This window comes from Felis catus, chromosome A1, assembly GCF_018350175.1.
Source record: "Felis catus isolate Fca126 chromosome A1, F.catus_Fca126_mat1.0, whole genome shotgun sequence".
NCBI lineage: Eukaryota > Metazoa > Chordata > Mammalia > Carnivora > Felidae > Felis > Felis catus.
Window position 1 is genome coordinate 79,970,741 of NC_058368.1, and position 26,104 is coordinate 79,996,844.

The window sequence follows — 26,104 nt, forward strand, 5'->3', positions numbered from 1 at the left end:
TAATATAAACCTACCAAGAGGACACGGGGTTAGAAATCTGGTTTCCAAACTTGACAGAAACACGAGGCATGGTTGCTCTGCTTTGGGGCACCTCCTACAGTGAGGGCACTGATAATGCTGCATATTGGGGAGAACCCCGGCCAAGGAGCCAGAGACTGTGTCTATAGCCCCAGCCCCCAAGACTCTCTGAGAATCAGGCCAGCCGGCCAGAAGATGGGACAACTGAGTCACGCTGGATCCTGGAAAGGATCACACCGTTGGGTATTCCCTGACTTCCCGCTGTATTCAACACTGGACCCATGATTCGTGGACCAACCTGGTCTGGCTGTTGTTTATTTAAATACACATATTTTGCACTTACTATCAAGATTTCTCAGCCCATCCAGTCGACTGCATTTCCTATAAAAGCCACACAGTATTTTAAAAGAGAATGAAAAGGCAGTGTCGCCTTTTCCCCTTCCTAGTGGTCACGACCCATGAATTATCTCACTCTTATTTCTGAGGCTAAATTTGACAATGGGAAATAAAGATGTTTTGGGTATTGAAAAGATAAGGCAATTTGTTTTTCTTTTTTTTTTTTTTTTAAGAAATTCCTCACTTATGCATAAGGTTTTTTTTAATTTTTCCTCAATGAACACATCTGATATTCATTCTTTTCCAGCCCCGGACACTCTGTTTATTCTCCCGAGTCTGTACAGCCACCCCGTGCACCAGCCCCAGGGCCCTGCTCGCAAGTATCCGATAACACACACGTGTTCTGTTTCCTCATCCTCCGACAAAGCTGCCTGGCCGTGCTGCATTGCTAACAATGTTCTCCCCCAGCACGCGGCAATAATTTCAAGACGTCATTAATCATACTCAGAATCTAAAAGATAAGAGCAGTTCCAAAGTGGCTGAAACATGACAACTCCATTTTGCCCATATAATGCAATGCCATACTGGGAGGGCCTGAGGTTTCACAGAACCCACAACTCGCTGACCCTCGTTAACTGGGAAAAAGGGGTCAGATCCATCTGAATTAGTAAATAACTGCATTGTAGCCTATTTTCAGTAAACACCATTAATTCTTTTAAAACATAGACAGTCACTCAGGGAAAGAAATGAAGCAAGATACAGAAGGGTGTTTGGGGGGTCAAGATTTTGATCTGACAACTGAATAGCTACGAAAAGCGTACAAGTGCACCATCAGTACTAAAACCACGGTGCGGAATTAACGCAACAAGTAACTACGTCTTAAATACTTGAAAGCAGCCTCCCTGAAAAGGTAGGGTCCCTTCACCACAGGGTTGGTCGCAGAATTGGCAAACCTGTCTCCAGAAGATAACGTGGAGATTATTTTAACCCAATAGCCAAATTACAGCAAAATTGTAAGTTAGTAGAATCTTATTTAATGCCATTTTTACTCTATATATTTTGCAGAGGTTTCTAAGGTTGCATTTACAAGATAGTTTCTTGCTTTTTTATTCTAATTACTTAATGCCAATAGACTAAAATACTACGTCCTTTGGCTAGGAGACAGGATGCAGAAATCTGCCTAAATTGCATTACAGTTTGTAAACTGGAAAAATTAATGTTCTCATTTAAAAAAAAAAAAGATTACAGGCACGCCTAGGTGGCTCAGTTGGTTAAGTGTCCAACTCTTGATTTCGACTCAGGTCATGACCTCACGGTTCGTGGATTCCAGCCCCGCATCGGGCTCTGTGCTGACAGTGTGGAGCCTGCTTGGGATTCTCTCTCTCCCTCTCTCTCTCTGCCCTTCCCCTGCTCCACTCTCTCTCTAAATAAATAAATAAACTTAAAAAAAAAAACAGATTACAGATTGTGGAGTTCAACGTGTGACATTTTACCTTGTATTCCATAACTAAATTTTTAAAGAATCAGTTACAGGATGGATGGCCCCGAGTGTAGACGTGACAGAGAAAGGGAGAGAAGGAGGGAGAGGTGCAGGAAGAGGCATGCCAGGCCACACCTGCTGCCAGGGCCCCTCCGCTCCACACTCCGGGGGACGTACAGCCTCCCACACAATGACCGAGGCGACTTCTCCTTGACACGAGGACGCTGGTCAACCAACCACCTAAAGTGGCCTCCCCTTGTCCCTGCCCCAGATGTAAAATGGCTAATTTTGTAAGATTTCCGAGATCCCATGGGAATTTCTAACCAATGGGAACCCACCAGGCATCTTCAAGAGAATAAAGAGGTTCCAAGCTCCATGCTTCTCTACAGGAAGAAAGAGCACCTTTTTTGTCAGAATCAGATGAAAAGCTATCATCTGACAGTTATTTGTGCGTGTGTAAACACCGAGGTTGATTGCTGTGGTGAAGAATTTCTGAAGAACAAATACAGCAGTGACAGGCACTGGCCCCGTTTCGGGGCTCGTGAGAAGTCTGTGGATGGCTGGGGCCATGGCCCACCCGCTTTCCTGGGCCCCTGGACTCGCTCTTTAAGGGCCGAGCCACCTGGGCTTCCTGGCACCCCCCTCCCCACCATTGACAGTCCTGAATCAGGGAACAGGCATTGTTCTTGATGGAGTGAAACAACCACAGCTGAATGTCTTAACTGCTGAGTAAGCGACAAAGGATTTGCTTCTGAAATGAGATTACCTACACTCCTTCCAGAACTCATACTCAATACGTGATGGAGCACAGGACACCCTCAGGAGAGGGGGCTGTGTCAGGGGCAAAACATTCAATGGGACAGAAAATGACATGTGTACATTCCTATCCGTCGTGGAGCGAAACAAATTCCTCTTTAAAAGAATAGAAGTTTACGCTGATTCAGAAGGACACATGCACCCCAATGTTCACAGCAGTGCTAACAGCAGCCAAAGCATATGGAAGAAGCCCAAATGTTCATTAAGTGACAAATGGATAAAGAAGATGTGGTGCATATGTACAATGGAGTATTACTCGGCAATCAAAAAGAAAATCTTGCCATTTGCAACAACGTGGATGGAACTAGAATGTATTATGTTAAAAGAAATGTCAGTTAGAGAAAGACAAATATCATACGATCTAACTCATGTAGAATTTAAGAAAGAAAACAGATGAGCATAGGAGGAAGGAAGGGAAAATAAGGTACAAACAGACAGGGAGACTGTTTAAGAGACTCTTAAACACAGAGAACAAACTGAGGGTTGCTGGAGAGAGGTGGGGGGGGGATGGGCTGGATGGGCGACGGGCACTGAGGAGGGCACCTGTTGGCATGAGCCCTGGGTGTCATATGGAAGTGATGAATCACTGGGTTCTGCTCCTGAAGCCAAGACTACGTGGTATGTTAACTAACTTGGATTTAAATAAATAAATAAATGGAATTTTAAAGTACACACCCTGAGTAGGTCACTTTGCTCGAAGCATCATTTGGTGTGTAGGATGACCCTTAAGGTCACAGGAAGGCACCTGTTTCACTGTGTGTTCTACTGTGTGTCCCTCAGTGAGGCAGAGAACCCGGAGGGGACTATGTCCCCAGAGTCTGAACAGCCCCCTAGGAGGGGAATTTTAACGGTAAATTTTCTAAGACCCTTTGGGGCAAGAGTACAACTTCAAGGCAAGAGAGTGAGGTATGAAAGGAGATTAATGGCTGTTGCCAGGAATGTTTTCACAATTATGATCTTCCTCACTCCTGGGGCTTGGTACCTACCCCAGAGCAAGAGGGGACGCGTGACCCACTGTTGCCAGGCAGGGACAACCACCACCGCAGGTCTTCTAGAAAGTCGCACGCGACTGAAGCACCAGCCCCTGGCCCCAAGTTAGATCTCAGAAATACAGAGAACCGAACAGATTAGCAAGTGGAGAAAGGAAAGGCAGTGAGGAAGCCAAGAAGGCCTTCAGAGCCACGGGAACTCTCACGCGGGCACCTCGAGCTCTTTCAAAGCGGAACAGCGGGAGAAGAACCCGGAGGCAAACGGGGCTCAAGAAACTCACATTTTCACACCAGCAGGCTCGAAACACCCAGGCTGAAGGCTACACCAGATACAGCCGCCGAGCCACCATCCCCCTCCTCCGCAGACCCCCAAGCAAGCATTCGGCACGGCGGAGACATCAGCCGGTAAAGAGACAAGCCGCTGGGGGCCTGACCTTCCTTCGCTCGGACTGACCGGGCGTCCTGACGTTCGCCACACGCCAGAGCCCCTGCTGCTCACACGGCAGCTCACTGCAGCAAGGTCGGCAAGGGTGCAGCACCGAGGGGCCTTCGGCATTTTGGGGGGTGGCCTGCCCACGTTTTGACCCAGATGTCCTTTCATGCCCAGGGGCCGGTGCTTCCTTTTGGAGATTTCGCCTTGGAAACAGAATGACCGTCTGGTTGAGAAATGTGCACCCAATCACAAGACCACAGGGCGCACACAGCTGGCAGATCTCCTCCTCATGTGCACACATGCGTATATATGTGTGTGTGCACGTGTCAGTGTGCATGTGCATGTATGCACACGTGTGCACGTGTGTGTGCATGTGTCCGCGCATGTATGCACTGTGTGCACACGTGTCTGAGTGCATATGTGCACATATGTGCACACGTGTGTGTCCCGCTGTGTACGTGTGTGCGTGTGTGCACGTGCGTGTCTATGAGTTCGTGCATGCATGTATCTGCACACATGTGTGTATGTGTGTGCGTGCGAGTGCATGTGTGCACCGTGCTGTGTGTGCATGTGTGCCTACGTGTGTACCGTGCTCTGTGTGTGCATGTGCACATGTGGCTCACACGCACATGAACACAGACAGGAGGTGAGCAGGAGGCAGGCCCCAGGAATGTGTGCCATGGGGCTGGGGAAGGTGAACGAGGTGTTCCTGGGCAGTGAGCAGACAGGAAGAGCAGGAAGCAATGGGAAAGGACTAGAAACCTGTGGCGGGAAGGAGGGGGAGAACCAAATTTCTAGAAAGAAACACAAAAGAGGCACCTCGTGCCCACACAGCGAGTTGTGAAAGCACAGCCCCCCCACACACAGTGTCATGTGCTCAGAGCCCCCAGAGGGAGCCCCACGCCCTGCGAGGCCTCAGCTCCTGTCCTTGCGGCCCCAGACCCACAGGGGCCCAAGGGGCAGAGTTCCTGGGCACAGGTCAGCCATCTAATGTCCACTGCTCTGCTTCATGACTGCAAATCATACTTCAGAATACTATTCTTAGCTTTTACTGGAAGCTTTTCCCGCAGCCAGAGAGCACTTCTGCCCTGGCAGGCAAGACATTCAACAAGCTGCCAGGTCACCGTCTCTGGTAAAGAACCGCGCGCCCCACATCCAGAGGGGACACAGAGCCCCGGAAGGCAGGACGCCCCCAGGGGCCCTCCTGACACTGCGGGGTCGTGGCCTCCCTGCTGGGCTCCCAGGGCACAGCCTGTGTGGTCTCGAATCCGCCAAGGAGGTGCCGTTCTCCACCCGGCGCCTCTGTTCTGGGCCTGAGCCACCAAACGCTGGCAGCACACCGGCCAGGGCCGGAGGGTTCCTCAGCGATGCTTACAGCACGCCCTGGACCAGTAGAAAAAGCGCTGTGTCCCAGTGCACAGGACAGCGTGGCCTCCCGGGCCTCCCAGGCCTCCCGGGTTGCGAAGCAGACAGTGTGGGAACGAGCTTCGTCTGGGTTCCTTCCACCCTCGTCCCTGAAACACAGACCAGACCCGAGGCGGGAGGCCCAGCCTAAGAAAACAATAACTCCCAAGGGCTCACGGAAGGACACACATTCTGCCTCTGGCCAAACCACTTTCATGAAACTGTGTCCCTTAAAGATTTGGGGTCTCATAGGTGGAAAGGAGAAGATGAGAGGGGGATATGGGGGGTTCAGTAGCCCGCGGCAGTCTCCCAAAGTGTCCAATTTTCCACCCCGAATCTGAGCAGATGTGAAACACTGGGGGTCTAAGCCTTGTGCCCCGAGAGTGCTGCCTGAATTTGAGGTGCCTGCTGGTGAAAAGCTGGGTTTGCTTTTCCCTGACCCGAGACCCCAGCTCATCTCTGGTCCCCGGGGGGCTCAGTCTCACAACCCCGTCTCCCCCAGAGCTGGTAACAGAGTGTTCAGTCCAGGGTTTATTGGTGCTGTTGCTTGTTTAACACTTCCCTCTGCCGTGAGCCCGTGTCATGCCTGTCCTGCTAACCACCGCCTCCGGCCATCGGCACACTGCCAAGTGGAACAGAAGCCCCCAGAACGAAAGGCGGATGGGGTGGGGTGGTGGACATTGTTTTCTGGCTCCAACTGCTCACTGGATCTACTTATGGGTAGACTTAATTCCTTACTTCCTTAACCAATCTTCCAGGGAAAGCCATTTCCAAATCACACACAGCCATTCCCTAAAGGTCTCAGAATTCACATCAACTTACAGCACAGATTTCTTGCCTAGAATCAGTGAACTCACACATGGCCCTCATGTGCTATGATGGGACATCCGTAAAATATGTCCGGATAAAACCTCACGATCACATGGGATGCGTGTAAGAGATTCGTATCTGTCTTTATTACCAGGAGCACCTTACGTCCCTTTGGAGGCTGGTCTGTAAGCACAGGGTCCGCACAGCCTCGTGCTAATGAAGGAGAACCCCCACCGAAGGGCTTTAACTGGGAATGAGTTCATGGTGGCCTTGTAGCAATCAGCCAAGACTCATTCATTGTTAGCTCCCCGGATTCCCCTGTGAAGAAATGGAGAGTCAATGAAATTTCGGGCCAGATAAGCATCGTGCATTTGCAAAACCATGTGGTTAACCAGCGGAGGCAGCTAAGCCACCGGGGAGACGTGTTCGAGCCGTACCTTTAACGTTTCTAATGGGTTTGCCAGAGGGAAAGAAGACACGGGGGCACCACTTCCCGGGGCCATCTGCTTTGCTCGTTACCGCTGACTAATTCTTCCTTTGTTTAATTGCACATTGTGCTGAACCACTTCACAAGGACGAGGGTTCTGCTAAGATCATTTTTGCGGGTGCCGTGTCCACGCCCACACTCCATAAGCACTTTGCATCATTACGTGCCATCTAGAGACATATTCCCAGTGCTCGTGCGTTCCATGTTCAGCGAAAGAAGTCCAAATGCCCCGTTCGCATTTATCAGGGCCTGTTTTAAGTTGCCTTTGATCTTGAATTAAAACACACAGTCTCATTTGGCTCCTTCAAATAGAAAGCTATGGTTCCTGACAACCAATGTTTCCTCAGGATCTATTTACAAAAAAAAAAAAAAACAAAACAATTTTTCCCCATCAGTCATCAAGATGAGGGCTATCAGGGCCCAGCATCATGACGACAGCGTCCACTCGCTCACATGAGGTGTTCTAGGCCTTAAAAGTCACAGGACACAATATTGCATTCAAGACATTGAATTCCTACTCCTCCTTCTAAACATGGAAACAAGATCAAATCACTATTTTTAAAGCTGTGCTCGATGAGGTGTGTTCCAAATAGAGGTGCAAATAGAAAAACAATGTAGGCTTAGGGTTTTTTTGATGATTGTCATCTATCACGAGTTTCACAAGCCCCAGAAGCACATGACAAAGGGCAGACTTTATGCAGCGGAGAGAAACAGGCAGAGGGGTGCAAGGTGGGAGCGCATAGCCTGCGTCCCTCCTGCACTAGGGGAGGCCAGTGGGTACTGAAATGGTGAAACATCCATGAGACGTCCATGGTGGGGCTTGTGTGCAGAATAAGATAAATCCACTTAACGTGGATCTGTTTTCAGTGACTCCCCTCTGGAATACTGGTAGTATCTTTACCCTGGGATTCAAACACAGTTTTTAAAGCTCTTTGTTTTCAAAGCACTATAAAAAAGACAAAAGTAGGTGAATGTGGGAACCCATGTTGATTCTCACGAGGACTCTGCCAGATGAGTCATGTGTAATATGTGGAAATAGGAACCATCTGGAAAAAATCTTGGCATTACAGGATACCACAGAAAACATGGAAAAGGAAAAGAGGGTGTATTAGCCCACATGATCCGCTAACCGGAAGAGAAGGAACATGCCATGGGACCCTGCGGCGAATACCGATGGCTCCCAAAGTGATTAAAGTAGACGCTTGGGGCATTCGATCCCTCATGTGGCAAAAATAAAGGACATTTCTCAGAAGTTCCCCTTTTACAATATCTAGAACAGGGACAGCTGGCTGGGGGCAGGGATGAGCCTGGACAACGCCTGTAATTACATGCACATCAGGAAGAGCAGTTCACAAAACCCTGTAGCGGTATCTGGGCTGCGTAAAGGGAGAATTGTTTCCCCTTACGTTTTAAGGGATAAGGATTCTGGAAACGGGTGATGAAATCAGGACACTGACTAGAAACTGGATGTATTTCCAGACAGACCTCCCAAGTGAGCCCATCTCATTTTTCCTCTACCAAAAGCATCCAAAAGCTACAAACATGCCTCCTAACAATGGTTCTGCGCTGAAAACATCCTAACGTCTCTTTAACTGAGGCTCTGGAGAGCTTCTGGTCAGTGTCTTTGGCCTTGCAGACTCCACCCGGGAAGAGGGGTCTCCACATCTCTCTGTATGTCCAGGAACCCTCCCGTAGCTGGCCCCCCCCAGCAAAGCCTGTCCTCGTACTCATGCAACCTTCAAACTCAGCTACTGCTAAGCAGACACGTGCGCATATGTGACATGTTCAATTTCCTGAGTGCTTTTGGGCACAATGCCTTCCATGTGCCCCTGTGGCAGCCCTGGGAAGCCACAAGTCAAAGGCCACCTTCCTCTTCCTGAGGGTAACCTGGTCTAAGTAACTGCGTGAGATACACTCAGCTCATGGTAGATGGTGGAGGTCACACCAGAAGGAAGGCTTTGATTCAACAAAACATTCTTCCCTACAGGCTGCCTCCCATCCGAGAGATAAAAGGGTCTATGACTGAGCACATCCGGGGAACGGTACGTCATATGCCTCCCATTGAATGCTCACAAACTTATTAAAGATCCTAAGTCATTAAAGCTGATGCTCTGGTCCGGAAACAACAAACAAGCATTTAGCCATAACTCAGTGTTCCCCACACTCATTTGTCCTTGGAACATTTTCCCTGTTCCATCCCAAAGGAAACATCTATTAACATCTCAAGATGCTCTGAGACCCATGTTTTGGGAAGGGCCAAACTACACATTGCCTTTTAGAAATGCTCAAAACACTGATAAAAATAAAGATATCCAATCAGTCTCAGTAATACTGGAAGTAATTTCAAATACGCTAACCACAATTTTGTTAAATAAACCTCCTAGTATTTTGTAGTAAGTAGCACTCCCTTCTGCATTTTGACTTTATAGATTAGATTTCAAATCTTATGAGTAGAAAAATGTATTTTTTTCAATATACTGGATTTTAAAATTCTCCCTGATCCAAATGCAATGCAATGTCTCTCACAGAGTAAGTGCTTTGTAAATAAATTGTCGTTATTATCAGTAATTCATTACTAGTAGTCCAAATCAGTTCATTTATCTAGTTTCAAAGATTTATATAAAAATATTTACTTTCATTTACTTGAGGAAAACATTAACTAGGGATAAATATGACACCGTTAATATTTAGAATGATGGTTAATATAATTTAATTTATGAGAAAGGGATTTTCAATACCCTGACAAAAGAATAATAGAAAGATAACATATAATATATCTATTATTTTATGCTAAGAGTGAAAAGAGGGCAACTGGTCATAATATAAAGTACAACATACAAAACACCCTATTATTTTTTATTTCGTAATGAAATCATGGCTAAAAATATGTCTATCATTAGCCATGAATAAATTAAAAGACCAATGAAAGAAATATATAAATAAATTAAATTTGTTGAATTCCCAAAAAATACTAACACAATGTAGTCCCTGTCTCAAAAAAGAATTTCACTTAATACGGAAACACTAGTAAACGCGTGCCCCACGGTGGTGGTCGTGAGAAAGTGAGACCCTTCGTCGTAAAGGTGACTGAGGTCCTGAGGCATTTCTGAGGGCTGTCAGGGGCACAGGCCGGTGTCTCCAGTCCCCAGCAAGCAAGGCCTCTGCCAACAGGAGCCGACGGGAAAAACCAATGTGAAAGGGCACGCAGAATCAGGAAGGCGGGAAAGTGTTGCCTGTTCTCTTGTAGTCAGACATGATTACAATCAGCGCGTTCTTTACACTTTTTCCTTATGTACCGTGTGCCCTTGAGAGAAGGACCCTGAAAATGCTTGTTTTGCTCTCTCGCAAGGTGCCTGGCAAAGTAACGGCTGAGAAGTGCGTGCTGATTGATTGACTGCCACAACTCTGAGCAGCCCGTGGAAAGCAGAGACAAGATGGCTTTTCCCAGATGTCAACGAGGCCATGAATAAGCTGATGACCCTAGTCTCTGACTACATCCAGAATGTGTAAGAAATGTGGCCATATTTACCTCCTGGGAAATCAAGGAGGCGTGCCCAATACATAACAAAATCACTCCCTTTGGACCAGGGTGACAGATTTCCTACAGGACAGAGAATGCACCAGGACTTCCTGGAGGAAGGGGTCCCAAGGCTGGCCAGAGAAACCTCCCTTCCATACGCCCTCCCCTCAAGGCTTTATTCTGAATGTCGTATGAAATGAACATCCTCCGGATGGGAGCGAATGCTGGTTATTTGGGCTGGACTTCCCCTAACCTTCCTCAGGTGGGGAGCGGGACTCGGGATGTGGCCACACGACCTCTGACCTGCTTTGTGTCACAGACAAGGTGGCTCCCTGTGCTTATTTGTTTAACCCAGTGGATGCTCATCTGGAACTGGAACTGGGAGGTCTGCCCGTGGCCCCAAAGGAATACGTCCATTTCTCTGTGGTTCTCCAGCAATCTGTTCCATCACCACTGCCCAGAGAAAGGCTTTGGAAGGTCCGCTTTCCTAGGCAGGTGGCCAGCAGAGCAGCACACCCCACGTGGACTGAGTTTTAAAGCAACGGGAGCTTGCTCAAGACTTCAATATTCTGAACCCCGAATTCCTCTCCTTGGGATCCCCCAGATCAAGATCCTCTTATCTTGAACAATGGAAACTGAGAAGTGCTCTGACCAGTGCCTTGCCTTATATTCCCTAAAAGAGATGGGGCCAGTTCAGTGGCTCTCAATCCAGAGCGATTCTACTTCCCCTCCACCCACCCCCCCCCCACCCCCTGTGGAAACATCTATCTGGCCAAACCTGGAGACCTTCCGGTTGCCACAAATGGGGGAGAAGGTGCTGGTGGCATCTGGTGGGCAGAGGCCAAGGATGTTGCTAAATATCTGCATGCAAAGGAACCCCCCACAACAAAAACTAGCCCACCCAAGATGTGAATAGTGCCAAAGTGAGAAACCCTGGATTCGCTGGTTTCTTCAACTATAAAACAAATATAAGAAGAAGAAGCATTAAAAAATTCAGCACTGCGCCTGACCCAACATAGACGTTCAATACACATCAACCCTTTTTCTTGCTCTGACATTCCAAAGCCAGGATTTTCCTCTTCTGCCGAGATCGGCTGTGAATGGGCAGACACTACAATTTAATGTCAAGATGTAGACAGACAGGTTTATATGGCGGCCCGATGTGGGATATTTATTGACTGTGTGACACACATATGGGAACTTAATGGCTGGCGAAGCCCCAAACCATCCGCCGTAATAAAAGAAAAGAGTGTCCCGCAAGAAGAGTGACGCGAACTTCCTCCCAGATTTCCAGGGCCCAACACAGAACGCCTTCCAGACTGGCCAGACTCCTCCACCCTTCCAAATCAGATAAGGCACCCGTTTCAGCCCAACAGAAATTCCATTTTCAAAGTTCTCTGCTTTGCGGGTGATCTGGGGCTGTCCTCGCTGATGATGCATCACACTGTGCAGGACCCGCGTGCGGAGCGGGGCTCTGACTCACAGTCTACCCAGCGACCACAGGACACGGGGCTTCTTTCCCACGCTGCTGGCAAGCAGCGAGGCATCAGCAGGGTAGAGTACACGGAGGAGACACCCACACAGTTCTTGTTAGGGGACAGAAATGCCACAATTCTGTTTCATGAAGACCCTGCTTCAGACCGTGGTGGGGAAAGCCCCTTGCCAGAGTCACCCGATTAGGAACCATCAGGCCTTTTCAACAATACGCTTATCAACTGGCCACAAGAGGCATTTTCTCAGATGAGTGTGGGTAAGCTCTGTGTGTGTCCTTATGCCTGTGAGTGACCCTGCTCCCTAGGCAAGCATGTCAGGTCCACGAGTGGACACAGAATATGTCTGCACCGCACTTCACCGGGAAGCGGTCCCTTTTTTCGCAGCCCCGGGCCACCTCTGGGCCGCGGGGCCGCTCCTTTCTGAGAACCGGGGCACCTGTTTTCTCTGCGCCCCCTGCGATTCGGCTGCTTGCTCCCCACTCGGCTATCCGCCTCGTCTGCACACCTCTCACCCCTGGTTTGGTGGGGAGCTCCCTGTCTTGAACGCTGCGGGGTCGTGGAAGAGAATGCGTGTTTCACATCAACAGGGGCTCCCGGGGCCAAAACATCTGAAAGACTTCTTCTGTAAGCTCTGTGTTGGCAAAACACAAACGGCCAGTTCCCAAGCAGACGGCAGTAACTCTTCGGAATGTGCTGCCTTTCCTAATATCTCACGGAGTTGCGAAAAGCAGGTTCTCAAGCAAAAGAAGAGCTCAACTTTTGTCTGTTTCTGAGTAAGCAAGCATTCAAAACGCTAATCAGGTTAAGCAGCCACCGTTCCCACAGGGCGGAGGCCTCCGGAGGAACACCAAGCCACCGGCACAAACCCGAAGTAATTACCTAAGAGAAAGCACCTGAAGGTACGCGTGCCAGCCAGGGGAGTGGGGAGACAAACATCTCCGAGGGCCCCTGACGTCCTGCGAAAGCCTCGTGAACGCAGAGCAAGACGCCCAGGGTTAGCCTGATGACTGAGATTAGAACATGCCCAAAGACCCCCTACACTGACACTCACTTATGGCAACTGGAGAACAGAAGACATTCTGCCCAGGAATGACATCTCCCTCGAACACGGGACTTAGCCAGAAAAGGTTTGGCAACTGAGACGGGAGACATTCCAGGGTCCGCCGGTGGATTCTAAGTAGTCAGCATGTGAAAGTTTTCCTCGAGGAGACGTGGAAAAGACATGTGTCAGAAACAACGATTTCCACATTTCCAAGGCGGCTGACACTCTGTCCCACTTAGGTAACTTTAACTGTCTCAGAGTTATGTGGCTCCTACTATCCTATTTTTAAAAAACAGGTCAAAATTCATCTGACTTGCAGGCATTTGAGAATAGCAAAATAACTCAGAGGAGAAGCCAAGCCATCCGGCAGGAGCTCCAAAGCAGGCCGGTGATCCGAACTGCTAGATCTAGGGGCTGTGATTCGACACCCTCGGCTCATTTTGCATTTAAACCCCGTTAGCATGCCCAGGCCTCACTCCGAGAATGGGCGGGGGGCGATGGCGGTGGAGAAGGGCCAATTCCTGTCACTGACGTGCCAGCTGAGAATAAAATCCTCTGTTGTCTGACCTCGGGATGGGAGGGGGAGGGGAGGGGAGGGGGAGGGCATGACAGGGGGAACCACGTCTGAAATCCCGGCTCAACCACACTTCAGGTATTCCAGGTCATTAACACTGACCGACATCAGTTTCAAGACAATGAGTGGAGGTTAAAATGTCCTCTTTCCATGGGGGGCGGGGGGGAAGGACCTCTTCCTTGGTCGTGTTATGTGAAACGTAGGGCCTGAAATACTTGTGCTCAAGACACATCTTCAATTTTTGTTGAAAAGACATAATACTAAACCATTTAGCTAGATTTCAAGGGGCCTTCTGAATCCATGGGAAAATTACAGTCTTCTAAAAGATTAATTCAGAATGGTTTAACCTACAGCTTACAAGTATTTCATTTTAAATAGTCTTGTTTTAGGAATAAGATAAAAAATCCCAAGTGGGCAGAGACAGGGTGCTGAGGGGGCAGGGCCGGCCAGGAAAGGTCACGGAGGCCCTGGATCCCAGATGTCTGGTCCACTGGCTGGGAATCTTCTTGATGGTCAGCAAGGGGGGAGAGCAGAATTCTACTCTTCCCACCCCCAAGGGGGCGCTCTGCGGTTTTCTGATTTCAAGGCTCAGGTTGGTCTCAGTGGGAGGCTCGCCTGAGACCACAAGAAAGGGGCACAATCGGGGCGCCTGGGTGGCACAGTCGGTTAAGCGTCCGACTTCAGCCAGGTCACGATCTCGCGGTCCGTGAGTTCGAGCCCCGCGTCGGGCTCTGGGCTGATGGCTCAGAGCCTGGAGCCTGTTTCCGATTCTGTGTCTCCCTCTCTCTCTGCCCCTCCCCCGTTCATGCTCTGTCTCTCTCTGTCCCAAAAATAAATAAACGTTGAAAAAAAAAATTAAAGAAAGGGGCACAATCTAATGGCACATCTTCGCCCTCGATGCCTCCTCCCTTTGACCGTCCAGTGCCCAAGTGGGAAGCAGGCATGTTTCCTTGTGGAGATAAACACAGACCTGGCCTCACCTGAGTGTACCAGCCACCTCAAGGGTTCCCTCAATGCTCAAGGGTTTCCTCGATGCTCACTTTTGAAAAGAAATGTCTAAAGACCCTTTCCTTGCGGGGCTGGGTGCTAGATGCTGGCCGTGACTCAGAGGTGACCCCCGCCTTCTCTAAAGATATTTAACCAAATCCGAACTCAAGTGAACCAAGTCCCTGAGTAGCTGTTCTCAAGTCACGGAAAACTCAGCCAAAAATACCTGGAAAGCTATATCTAGATTATTCTGCCTGGTTACATGTTATTAATGGGTGGATTTGGGGTAAAAATGAAAATGAGTCAGGCTGGAAAGCATATGCATGGAATAGGAAGTCTGAAAAAGCAGAGCCGTGGTGGGGGAGGTGGGGGGGCCACCACTGGAGTCTGCAGCTGCTGGACGAGAGGGGAGATTGGGAAAGTCGGGGGAATGGACTCCGCTCTCTTTGAGAGTGAGACTCGTTACCGCCACCTCCCCTCCAGCTCCTGATGCTTTAAGTTACAAGAAAAACACTGTGATGTTGATACAGGCCTTCAGTTCCTATTTGTTGACATAGGAAAGTTCTACTTTTTATAGTTTTAAGAATGTCTTTGTTAGCTCAGTGTGCTTATGTGTAAAACTCAAGTTAGATCAAAAGAAAAAAGAAAGAGACAGAGAGAGAGAGAGAGAGATTCCGTGTGGTATGAACATACTTTCCCCCACTATAAAATAACTCTTGCAAATGCACACTGGAACTAGCTAGAAAAACTTCCCAAATAAGAAAATGAACAGACCATGAAGGTGGATTATAGTTGATACGGTTGATAATGAAAGCTATCAATATATTTTCACATACTGCATTTGTTCAAAAAACTATCCAGGGGCACCTGGGTGGCTCAGTCGGTTGAGCGTCCGACTTCGGCTCAGGGCATGATCTCGCATTTCATGAGTTCAAGCCCCAGGCTGGGCTCTGTGCTGACAGCTCAGAGCCTGGAGCCTGCTTCGGATTCCATTTCTCCCCCTCTCTCTGCCCCTTCCCCTGCTTGTGCTCTCTGTCTCTCAACAAATGAATAAATGTTAAAAAAAAAATTTTTTTTTTAAACTATCCATTGGGGCTCCTGGGTGGCTCAGTTGGTTAAGAAGGTAAGCGTCCAACTTCGGCTCAGATCGTGATCTCACAGTTTGTGAGTTCGAGCCCTGCATCGGGCTCTGTGCTGACAGCTCAGAGCCTGGAGCCTGCTTCGGATTCTGTGTCTCCCTCTCTCTCTGCCCCTTGCCAGCTCACACTCTGTCTCTCTCCCTCTCTCTCTCTCTCTCTCTCTCTCTCTCTCTCTTTCAAAAATAAACATTAAAAAAAAAAAAACACACACACAACTATTTATTAATACTGGTATCACCAACTATGAGTGTATTTAAAAACTAATAATAATGTTGGTACTTCAGCAAGTAGCTAAAAAGAAACCAAACCATTTTCTGTACAGTAAAATTCTCTGAATTTCAAGAGTGTGAGCCTGTGACCTGATAAGCCTGCAGCAGGCCATGAAGTAGAGAATGGACATCCAGCCCTGGCTGACACCCTCAGCGCCCAAGGAGCAGACAGTTGTCCATGGGCCTCCCTTGCTCCATACACCCCAGCCTGCCTCGGGCCCCCACTCGTCACAGGCCAACTGGCTTACTGGCCATGTCTTTTCATGGCCACACCTGATGTACAGAACCACGCAGTTTCAGGGTGCTGCACTGTCCCCGGGGAAACCCAGGCAGACACCCTCTCTCCAAACAACTGAAACGCACAGATTGATTGCCCTCCAGAGAAAAGGATTTACCCAGGTCTGTGACTCTTAAATGACAGGCAGGAACACTTGCTTAGAAAAATATAATTCAATTTACATTTGGGGAACAATAAATATTTACTGTTTTTGTAAATAATTCTGGGCCAGTGTGGGGTTAAAAATACTGATCTGAAGCCCTTAGGTGCAATAGAAACTTTTTCTGTTTTGAGAAACGTGCTAAGTTTCGTTCTTACACATGGGTTCCAAAGAATGCTACTGACTTGACAGGTTTTCTGCCAATACACGTGTCCCTTCTTGAGTCAAAAAAGGAAAGAAACCGAATCCGTTTTTCTGCATTAACTGCCACTAATTATCACAGTCTTTGGGGAGCTACTGCTGAGATCCCCTAGACATAATGTTAAGCCTGGTTTTGCTTCATTTGAATCACTCTGGGGAAATTATCAAAATAGTAAGTAATAAGGCTTTAAGATGAACTGCTGATGAATTGGTTAGGTTTAATGCAGTTTTTCATGATTTCCATATCGATGGCAATTCAAAACAAACTGTTACCATTTAAGTTTTGGCCACTTACCTTCTGTCCCTTCACTCCATGGCAGTCACACTTCCCACAGCCAGAGCCAGCACAACCGCCCTGGAAGGAAGAGAAAAAAGTCTTTAAATAGAAGAACTCTTGCAAATTGAGGTCACTTTTTGAATTGAAATGATTTTGGCATCTTCACCTATTTATGGGAAACGTTCTACCCCGTTATGAGGAGTACGACCTCAAAATGTGAGATCTGGACTTGCTCTCATGGGGTTATCATGTACGTAGCCTCTGGCTCCTCTCTCTTGCCCTCATAGATGAAATAGTAATCCTGGAGTAGAGCAAATCAAAGCATTACTTGCTCCACAAACTGAAGGCTTCTATTTATACTTTTTGGAATCGCCTCTCCAGGGATGATTTTAACAGGGCATCACCCATATTTGCAAGGCTATGATACTGATTAAGGAGTTTCAGACCAGAGACCAGGGAAACTGAGGCCCCAGGAAAGCAGAGTCCATGCTTTGTCCTCCAAATTCCCAAGGACACACAAGTATGCAAAAAATGTTTGTGCAAAGAGGAAATAAATGAAGGAGCTTATTTTAAGCCCAACCTTAGAGAACTGATTTTCAATTCAGTTAAAGCTTGAATGAAAAGAACCCAAGCATGTAATAAAAGCTGGAGAAGAGGAACATTCTCCAGAATAGATCACATATTAGGCCACAAACCAAGTCTCAACAAGTTCAAAAAGATTGAAATCATACCATGTATCTTTTCTGGCCACAATGCAATGCAACTAGAAATCAACCACAAGAAAAAATCTGGGAAGACCACAAATACGTGGAGGTTAAATTACACGCCACTAAACAATGAATAGGTCAATCAAGAAATCAAAGAAGAAATAAAAAAGTACATGGAAACAAATAAAAATGAAAGCATGATGGTCCAAAACCTTCGGAATACAGCAAAAGTGGTTCTAAGAGGAAAGTTTACAGCAACACAGGCCTACACCAAAAAGCAAGAAAAATCTCAAATAAACAACCTAATGTTACATGTAAAGGAGCTAGAAAAAGAAGAACAAACAAAACCCCAACCCAGCAAAAGGAAGGAAATAATAAAGATTAGAGCAGAAATAAATAGAAACTAAAAAAACAAGAGAACAGATTAATGAAACCTGGAGCTGCTTCTTTGAAAAGATCAACAAAATTGATAAACCTCTAGCCAGATCCATCAAGAAAAGGAGAGAAAGGGGCGCCCAGGTGGCTCAGTCGGTTGAGCGTCCGACTTCGGCTCAGGTCATGATCTAGTGGTTCGTGGGTTCAAGCCCCGCGTCAGGCTCTGTGCTGATGGCTCAGAGCCTGGAGCCTGTTTCGGATTCTGTGTCTCCCTCTCTCCCTGACCCTCCCCCGTTCATGCTGTCTCTCTCTGTCTCAAAAATAAATAAACGTTAAAAAAAAAATTAAAAAAAAAAAAGAAAAGGAGAGAAAATCTAAATAAAGTAATTAATGAAAGGGGAGAATAACAACCAATACCACAGAAATACAAACAATTGTAATAAAATATTATGATATAATATTAATTCTATTAAATCATTATATTAGGACATAATATTAATATATTATTCCAATATAACAGAATAGAATAATATGCCAACAAATTGGACAACTTAGAAGAAATGGATAAATTCCTAGATGTATATATAATCTACCAAAACTGAAGCAGGAAGAAATAGAAAATTTGAACAGACCAATTGCCAGAAATGAAAATGAATCAGTAATCAAAAAAAACCCAACAAATGAAAGTCTGGGACCAGCTGGTTTCACATACGAATTCTACCAACATTTGAAGAAGAGTTAATACCTAGTCTCAAACTACTCCAAAAATTAGAAGAGGAAGGAAAACTTCCAAATTTATTCTTGAGACCAGTATCATTCTGATACCAAAACCAGATAAAGACACCTCAAAAGAAAAGGGGGAGGGAACTACAGACCAATATCCCTAATGAACATAGATGCAAAATTCCTCGACAAAATATTAGCAAATTGAATCCAACAATACCTTTAAAAAAAATCACTCACCATGATCAAGTGGGATTTATTCCCAGGATGCAAGGGTTGTTCAATACTCACAAATCAATCAACATGATATATCATACCAACAAGAGAAAGGATGAAAACCATATGTTCATTTCAACAGATGCAGGAAAAGCATTTGACAAAGTACAGCATCCATTCATGATACAAAACCCTCTGATACCTCAGTATAATGAAGGCTAACAATGAAGCAGCAGAAAAAGAAATTAATAAAATAATCCCATTTATAATTGTACCAAAAAAATAAAATAAAATACCTATGAATAAACTTAACCAAAAAGGTGAAAGAAAGACCTGTGCCCTGAAATGAATCACGGATGAAAGAAATTAAAAACAACACAAAGAAATGGAAAGACAGTCCATGCTCATGGATTGGAAGAACAAATATTGTTAAAATGTCAATACTACATAAAGCAGTCTACACATTTAATGCAATCCCTATCAAAATACCAACAGCAGTTTTCACAGAACTAGAACAAACAATCCTAAAATTTGTATGGAACCACAAAAGGCCCCAAATAACCTAAGCGATCTTGAAAAAGAAAAACAAAAGCAGAGGTATCACAATTCCAGACTTCAAGTTACATTACAAAGTGGTAATAATCAAAACAGTATGGTACTGGCATAGAAACAGACATAGAAAGAATAGAATAGAATAGAATAGAATAGAATAGAATAGAATAGAATAGAATAGAATAGAAAGCCTAGAAATAAACCCACAATTCTATGGTCAATTAATCTTTCACAAAGGAGGAATGAATATACAATGGGGAAAAGACCTTCTCTTCAACAAATGGTGTTGGGAAAAATGGATAGCCACATGCAAAAGGATGAAACTTTTTTTTCACCATACACAAAAATAAACTCAAAATGGATTAAAAACCTAAGTGTGAAACCTGAAACCATAGAAATCCTTGAAGAGACAACAGGCAGTAACCTCTTTGACAACAGCCATAGGAACATCTTTCTGAATATGTCTCCTGGGGCAAGGGAAATAACACCAACAATAAACTATTGGGACTACATCAAAATAAAGTTTCTGCACAGCAAAGGAAACAGTCAACAAAACTAAAAAGCAACCAACTGAATGGGAAAAGATATTTATAAACAACATATCCAATAAAGGGTTAGTATGCAAAATATATAAAGAACTGATATAATTCAACACCCCAAAGAAACAAACAACCCAATTAAAACTTGGGCAGAAAACATGAACCAACATTTCCCCAAAGAAGACATCCAGATGGCCAACAGACACATGAAAAGATGCTCAACAACATTCATCGTCAGGGAAATATAAACCAAAAAACTACAGTGAGATATCACCTCACACCTGTCAGAACACCTAAAATCAAAGCACAAGAAACAGCAAGTGCTGGCAAGGTTGTGGAAAAAAAGGACCCCTCGTGCGCCTTCGTGGAAATGCAAACTGGTGCAGCCACTGTGGAAATCAGTATTGAGTTTCCCCAAAAAGTTAAAAACAGAACTACCCCACAATCCAGCAATCGCACTTCTGGGTATTTACCCAAAAAATATAAGAACGCTGATTCAAAGGGATACATGCACCCCTATGTGTATTGCAGCATTATTTACAACAGCCAAGATATGGAAGCAGCCCAAGTGTCCATCGATACATGAAGGATAGAGAAGAGGTGATGTATACATATGGTGGAATATCATTCAGCCATAAAAAGAATGAAATCTTACCATTTGTAAAGATGCGGATGGAACCAGAGAGTATAATGCCGAGTGAAATAAGTCAGAGAAAGACAAATACCATATGATCTCATTTGTAAGTGGAATTTAAGAAACAAAACAAACGAGCAAAGGAAAAAAAGAAAGAGAGACAAAGGAAGAAAGAGACTCTTAACTACAGAGAACAAACTGATGGTTCCCAGAGGGGAGGCAGGTGGGGGAATGGGGATTAAGGAATACACCTGTTCTGATGAAAAACTAAACTAAACTAAACTAAAATAAAATAGCATCCTATAAGAAAAGAAAGCTGGAAAGGAAGGGAACTAACGTGTTCAAAAGCTACAATTTGCCATCGTCTTATTTAATCAGCCGACGGTTATTTTGAGGTAAGTGCTACCATCCCCACTTTTCAGATGCAAGAACTGACTTTGGAGCTTGAATATAACATGCTAGGACAAGGTTGAAATTAGAACCCACCACCAACTTTCATTACATAAAACTGCCAGCACATTAAGAGATAAAAGTATGAAGGTGCTTACGCACATTCGCAAGTTCCTTAGACAAACCCAAATTTTAACCCAAGACAGACACAGGTATTGGAGACAGAATGGAAGGGGGTGTGACAAGAAAAACTTTAGTTAATACGCTTTGTTAGAGGCTGTGTATTAAGTCTGAGATACAATGTGTGCTTCAATTCTGCTTCAAGAGATCATTTCTCAAAAAGAAAACAATACTATTAATAGAACTGTGATCACGTGAAGTCTGTTTCTTTAACGATATCCTCAAGCCTTAGACCTGTTGCCGTGGAGATCTTCTGCATAAAACAACTACATCTGGGGATATTTATTTCATAAAGTGAAACCTGAACAAGTGCCTCCAAGACAGTGAGCTGTTATTAATTTTATATTTTGGAAATGGGGACAATTGACCACAGTCCAAACAGACTCCGTAGATGATAGTCTTTCTCTTTCCCTGACTCACACGTGTGGCAGTCATCAGCGTGCAATCTCATAACCTCCTAACATCCTACATCAAGCCATGTGCACAGTTTTGCTTCACAATCTGGGTTTTGGTGACCACTCAGAGTTTTCCAAAGACAGGAAGCCAAAATCTTAAGCCTGTGCTCCAGAAGGTTCATCCAAAATGCCCAAATCCAAGTACTCAGAGACCCAAGAGATGTTCCTAACAACATCACCGTCTCCTGCCTCCTTCCCACATGACGGGTGGCTGCACCCCACCCGGGCTCCCACAGTGGGGTGATAGGCCTCTACCGAGACACCTGTCCCATGCCCCTCACAACCCTCTCCTCGTCTGCCTCCCCAGGACCTGAGAACATTTGGGGGGCAGGCCCAGAATCACACCAAGCTTGACACAGACTGTATCTCATCTGAGACTACATGGGTTGTAAGACTCACGCCAAGAGATAAAGAATAGCACGGATTACACAATGACACATCATCCATCGTGAAGATATACTGGAGCTTCAGACTTAATGCATTAATAAATGGGCATCTTGGAACTGAGGAAATAGAGCAGTGCCTACCCAGTTACTGTGGGCTTGCTGCTGGTGGTGGCCATTTAACCAACCTTAAATAACAGGTGCAGAGAGCAATCCAATGACACGGGTATATCAGCTCCCAACATATAACTGCCTAACTAACAGCACTGTGGGTAAATACTCCAAAGAGGAAACTGGGTGAGGAGAGTGGGACCGGCCAGGGAGGAGGGGGCTCCCGGGGGTGCTGGGTGAGCCCCCAGACCAGGACAGGGTGCCTGTCCAGGACAGTCGCTAGGGCTCTGGATCAGCCTACCCGCCCCCCCCCGCCCCGCCCCCCACCACCGGCTCCCAGCCCAGCCCTATAAACTCCTGCTCCTGAACCAGGTTCAGGAACACGCCTCTGCTCTTTAAACTCTGCTAACCCCCATCCCACTCCTACAGATGCCAGAAGGGAAAATCACCCAGGCTACTCATTTATCTGGTAGGAAAGAGAGGTCCACCTACCACCCAGGCTTCGTTGGCCAAAACCCAACAACAGCCTGAGCGGGAAGGCGGGCTTTTCTACTCCCAGCTCAGTACGGTTTCTTCTAAACTCCAGATTAGGCAAAGGATCATGTGGCTGAGGCAAAAATGGCTATTTGGTCTTTCTGGGTTTTCTCTTCTGAAATGTTGATAAAATCTCAGAAGCTTATCTCCGTTCAGTCTGAGGAAGTTATAAACATGAATTTCCTGGAACTGTTCCCTTCAGCTCTCAGCAAATGCTTTAATTGCAAGGGACACCAGATAAGAGGTTACAGGGCCACGACTGTGGACGCTGGGGTCAACGTGCTTCTGGTGCCTTTGCTACAGAAACACAGACAGCGTGCATGGGTAAACAAATGGCCAGTTTTATCCCGGGCAAGGCTGCGGGTCATGACAAACTCTCAGGGCAATCTGAGACAAGAAATACAGGACTAGAGCCTTTATCACGGGCTCTATTATAGGAATAAAAGATCCCCACCCTGCCCCCACCACCTCATACTGTATATCAAGCAAAATTAAAAAAAAAAAAAAATCCTAGACAAAAGACATTCATGGCTCCTTTCTGCTTTATTCTTGTAGGAAATTTTTATTACCAGTGCTGGCCCTACAAGGCAATTCCAAAGGACTAATAATTCTAATAATACCTAGATTACGGTCAGCCTTTCAGAACAAAAGGCATTTTTAGACCATGATTTTTGTTTCACTTTCTGGGTGGCCTAGCATTTTACGTAAATGGCCCTATTAAAAAAAAAAAACTAATTTTTAGACTAAAAAAATGAAAAAATGCATGTTTACTTTGCTAAATAAAATCTATTTTGCTTTTTAAAAAGTTTTTATTTATTTAAGTAATCTCCACACCCAGCGTGGGGCTCGAACTCACGACCCCAAGATCAAGAGTCTCAGGGTCCTCTAAGCCGGCCAGATGCCCCTAAAATCTGTTTTGAAATATCACCATTCTGGTTCTTAACATTGTCAGCACATAATGGCCCATGCTGGATATCACCCTGGCACACGAGGTATTTTAGTTGTGATTTAAGGGTATGCTGCTAAAAAGAATACCAATGATGCTCTAAGGATCCCTTTAAAAAAAAAAGTTTATTTATTATTGAGAGACAGAGAGAGAGCACGAGCAGGGGAGGGGCAGAAGGAGAGGGAGACACAGAATCTGAAGCAGGTTCCAGGCTCTGAGCTGTCAGCACAAAGACCGATGCGAACCCAGGAACAGCCAGATCATGACCTGAGCCGAAGTCGGATGCTTAACCAACAGAGCCACCCAGGCACCCCTCTAAGGATCCCTTTTTAATCAGGTGTAATGCATGATTTTGAAATAGCTAAATAAAGTAAGAGCCTTAAGTAATGTACATCCCAACTCTCCGCTGTGAATCACTAAGTTTAAAAGGGCAAATGAACTATGTAAGTTACTCGGATCCAAAATTTCACTGGTGACCCACCTAACATGTTAAACATGGCGTCGCAAATGTCATGATTTCCTGAGGAATCACATTTTGCATCTGGGCCTTGCAGCAAAATCATGGTGTGCAGGGATCTCACCGACTCCAACAGCTCCCTACCGGCCGCACGTCGAGGGAGTGGACTTTACGAGGCCCTCTACCAGTGTCTGGAACATATCGGGCCCCATCAACTAGCTCCCATCCATCTGTTCCAGATTCTAGAACGGGAAGAATCTGTACCCTCTGTGAAGTACTCCTACTTCTTTCTTGTGCCTTTCCCCTCACTGGGGTGCAAGCATCGAGTAAGTCAGCTCCAAGTTAGGAGGAAAGCCTGTGCTTTCCTGCTGAGCAGTGCTCAAACCAAGAGGTCACGGCTGAGGAAGCTGGTCAAAGACGTTCTCCACTCGAACATGGGGAATGTGGCTGAAGACCCCAAATTCTTGGTCTTTGGGGGCTGTGGGTCTTGGTTTCTCTTGCAGAAGTGGGATCTCCATGGCCAACACTGGGCAGGGGGGCACCTAGACACGGGGAGAATAGAATCCCAGCCAGCTCTCAGGGGGAAAACATCATATCTATACCCCTAACCCCCTAACGGTGCAGAACAACTTAATGAAAACCACATCCCTCTTGATGATCCCCCTGGCCTCTTCCCGGCAGGACCCACAGCCAATAACCCACCATGGGATTGTAAGAAGTTACGTCCAGTGGGAGCTGAATTGAATTAACTGCATTTTAAACAGAAAAAACACATTTGTTCTAGATGGAGTCTGGCAGACAAACGTGTCCACACACAACTTCAGTGGCCACTTTAAGGGCCAATTAATGATAAAATTTGAAAGCGACGGTACAACAACATAGCCTTTAGAACAACGGTCTCTTCTAGTCTGTTCCAGTCTCTCTTTTTTTTTAATATTTTTATTTACTTTTGAGAGAGAGACAGAGTATGAGCAGAGGAGGGGCAGAGAGGGAGGGAGACACAGAATCTGAAGCAGGTTCCAGGCTCTGAGCTGTCAGCACAGAGCCCGATGTGGGGCCCGAACCCACAAACCGCGAGATCATGACATGAGCCAAAGTCGGACGCTTAACCCACTGAGCCGCCCAGGTGCCCCTGTCCAGTCTGTTTATACATTTCAGGACATGACAAATTAATTAATATTATATACATTTTCTTTCATGCCCCAATTTCCAGCATGAGTGCTATGAAGTACGTTAAGTTCTAAAAATTCCCTAAGATTTAGGATTTGCAGTCCTAGTGCCAAAGAAGGAAGGAGATCATGGAGGTCAGTGACTCTAGCTTGAAATGAAGCCTATTTCCGGCCCTTCTCTGATCTTCAGACCAACAGGGAGGTCTCCTCAACATTAAAGTGACTTCCCTGTGGGAATGCAGGGAGGGGGGAGGCTCGCGGATTCAGTTTGGAGAGCGCCTTTCTGCTTAACCGAAGGATGCCAAGTGCTCTGCGTGTGTGTGCATGCACGCGTGTGTGAGTGGGGGGTGAGGGGTGTGGGTGAGAGACAGACAGAGCGCAAGCCCATACATACACTCGGTCCCGCTGATCTGCCAGCTGTGACATAACTTTTTGCAGGAAGGCATATTCGGAATGGGTTTAACAATGAAGCCCTCCATTTCCCCGCTTCTTTCCTGCTTCTGATGGAAGGTAGACCTTTGACATCACTGCTTTCACAAGTTTTATGTGTTTCCCATCCCACCAAATAGGGACATGTGGACATCTGCCAAGTCTAAACAGCTTATCTTTCAAATTCCTTTGTACATTCCCCATGCTGTGCAAAATGTCAGAATAGTTTTGTGGTGATATTACCATCCCGATTTTCTTCCTGGTTGTAGCACTTCTTCAGGGAAGCTTTGGAATCATTATCCAACCAAAGAAATATGTGGAGACAAAGGCATGTATTTCAGAGCTGCTAGGGCAGAAATTAAAGGTGTGCGGGAATGAACAGTGGGGCTCTCCGACCTCCCCCTCCCCCCACCACGGGACTGTCAAATGGGACAGATGCTGGACGACTGTTCGGCAGTATCTCAGGGCCTGAACATACACACGGGGGCTTTCCTAGATGATTCCACGCCTGGCATGTGCCCCACAGGTGTGTGTGTGTTCACGTGCATCGCGGGGACATCATCGAGAGACACGCTCACGCGCAGCTAACCAC

The 26,104-nt window shown here is 46.2% G+C and overlaps 1 protein-coding gene across 3 annotated transcripts in view; it reads right to left on the reverse strand.

Annotated features, from left to right (window-relative positions):
- Positions 1–26,104, reverse strand: part of COL4A1 (collagen type IV alpha 1 chain) — a 155,576-nt gene that overhangs the window by 73,446 nt on the left and 56,026 nt on the right. For all 3 annotated transcript variants that reach the window (XM_023253172.2, XM_045055861.1, XM_045055857.1), the window contains exon 2: positions 16,731–16,790. In XM_023253172.2, the coding sequence (XP_023108940.1) occupies positions 16,731–16,790 (60 nt within the window). The remainder of the gene's footprint in view (positions 1–16,730; positions 16,791–26,104) is intronic.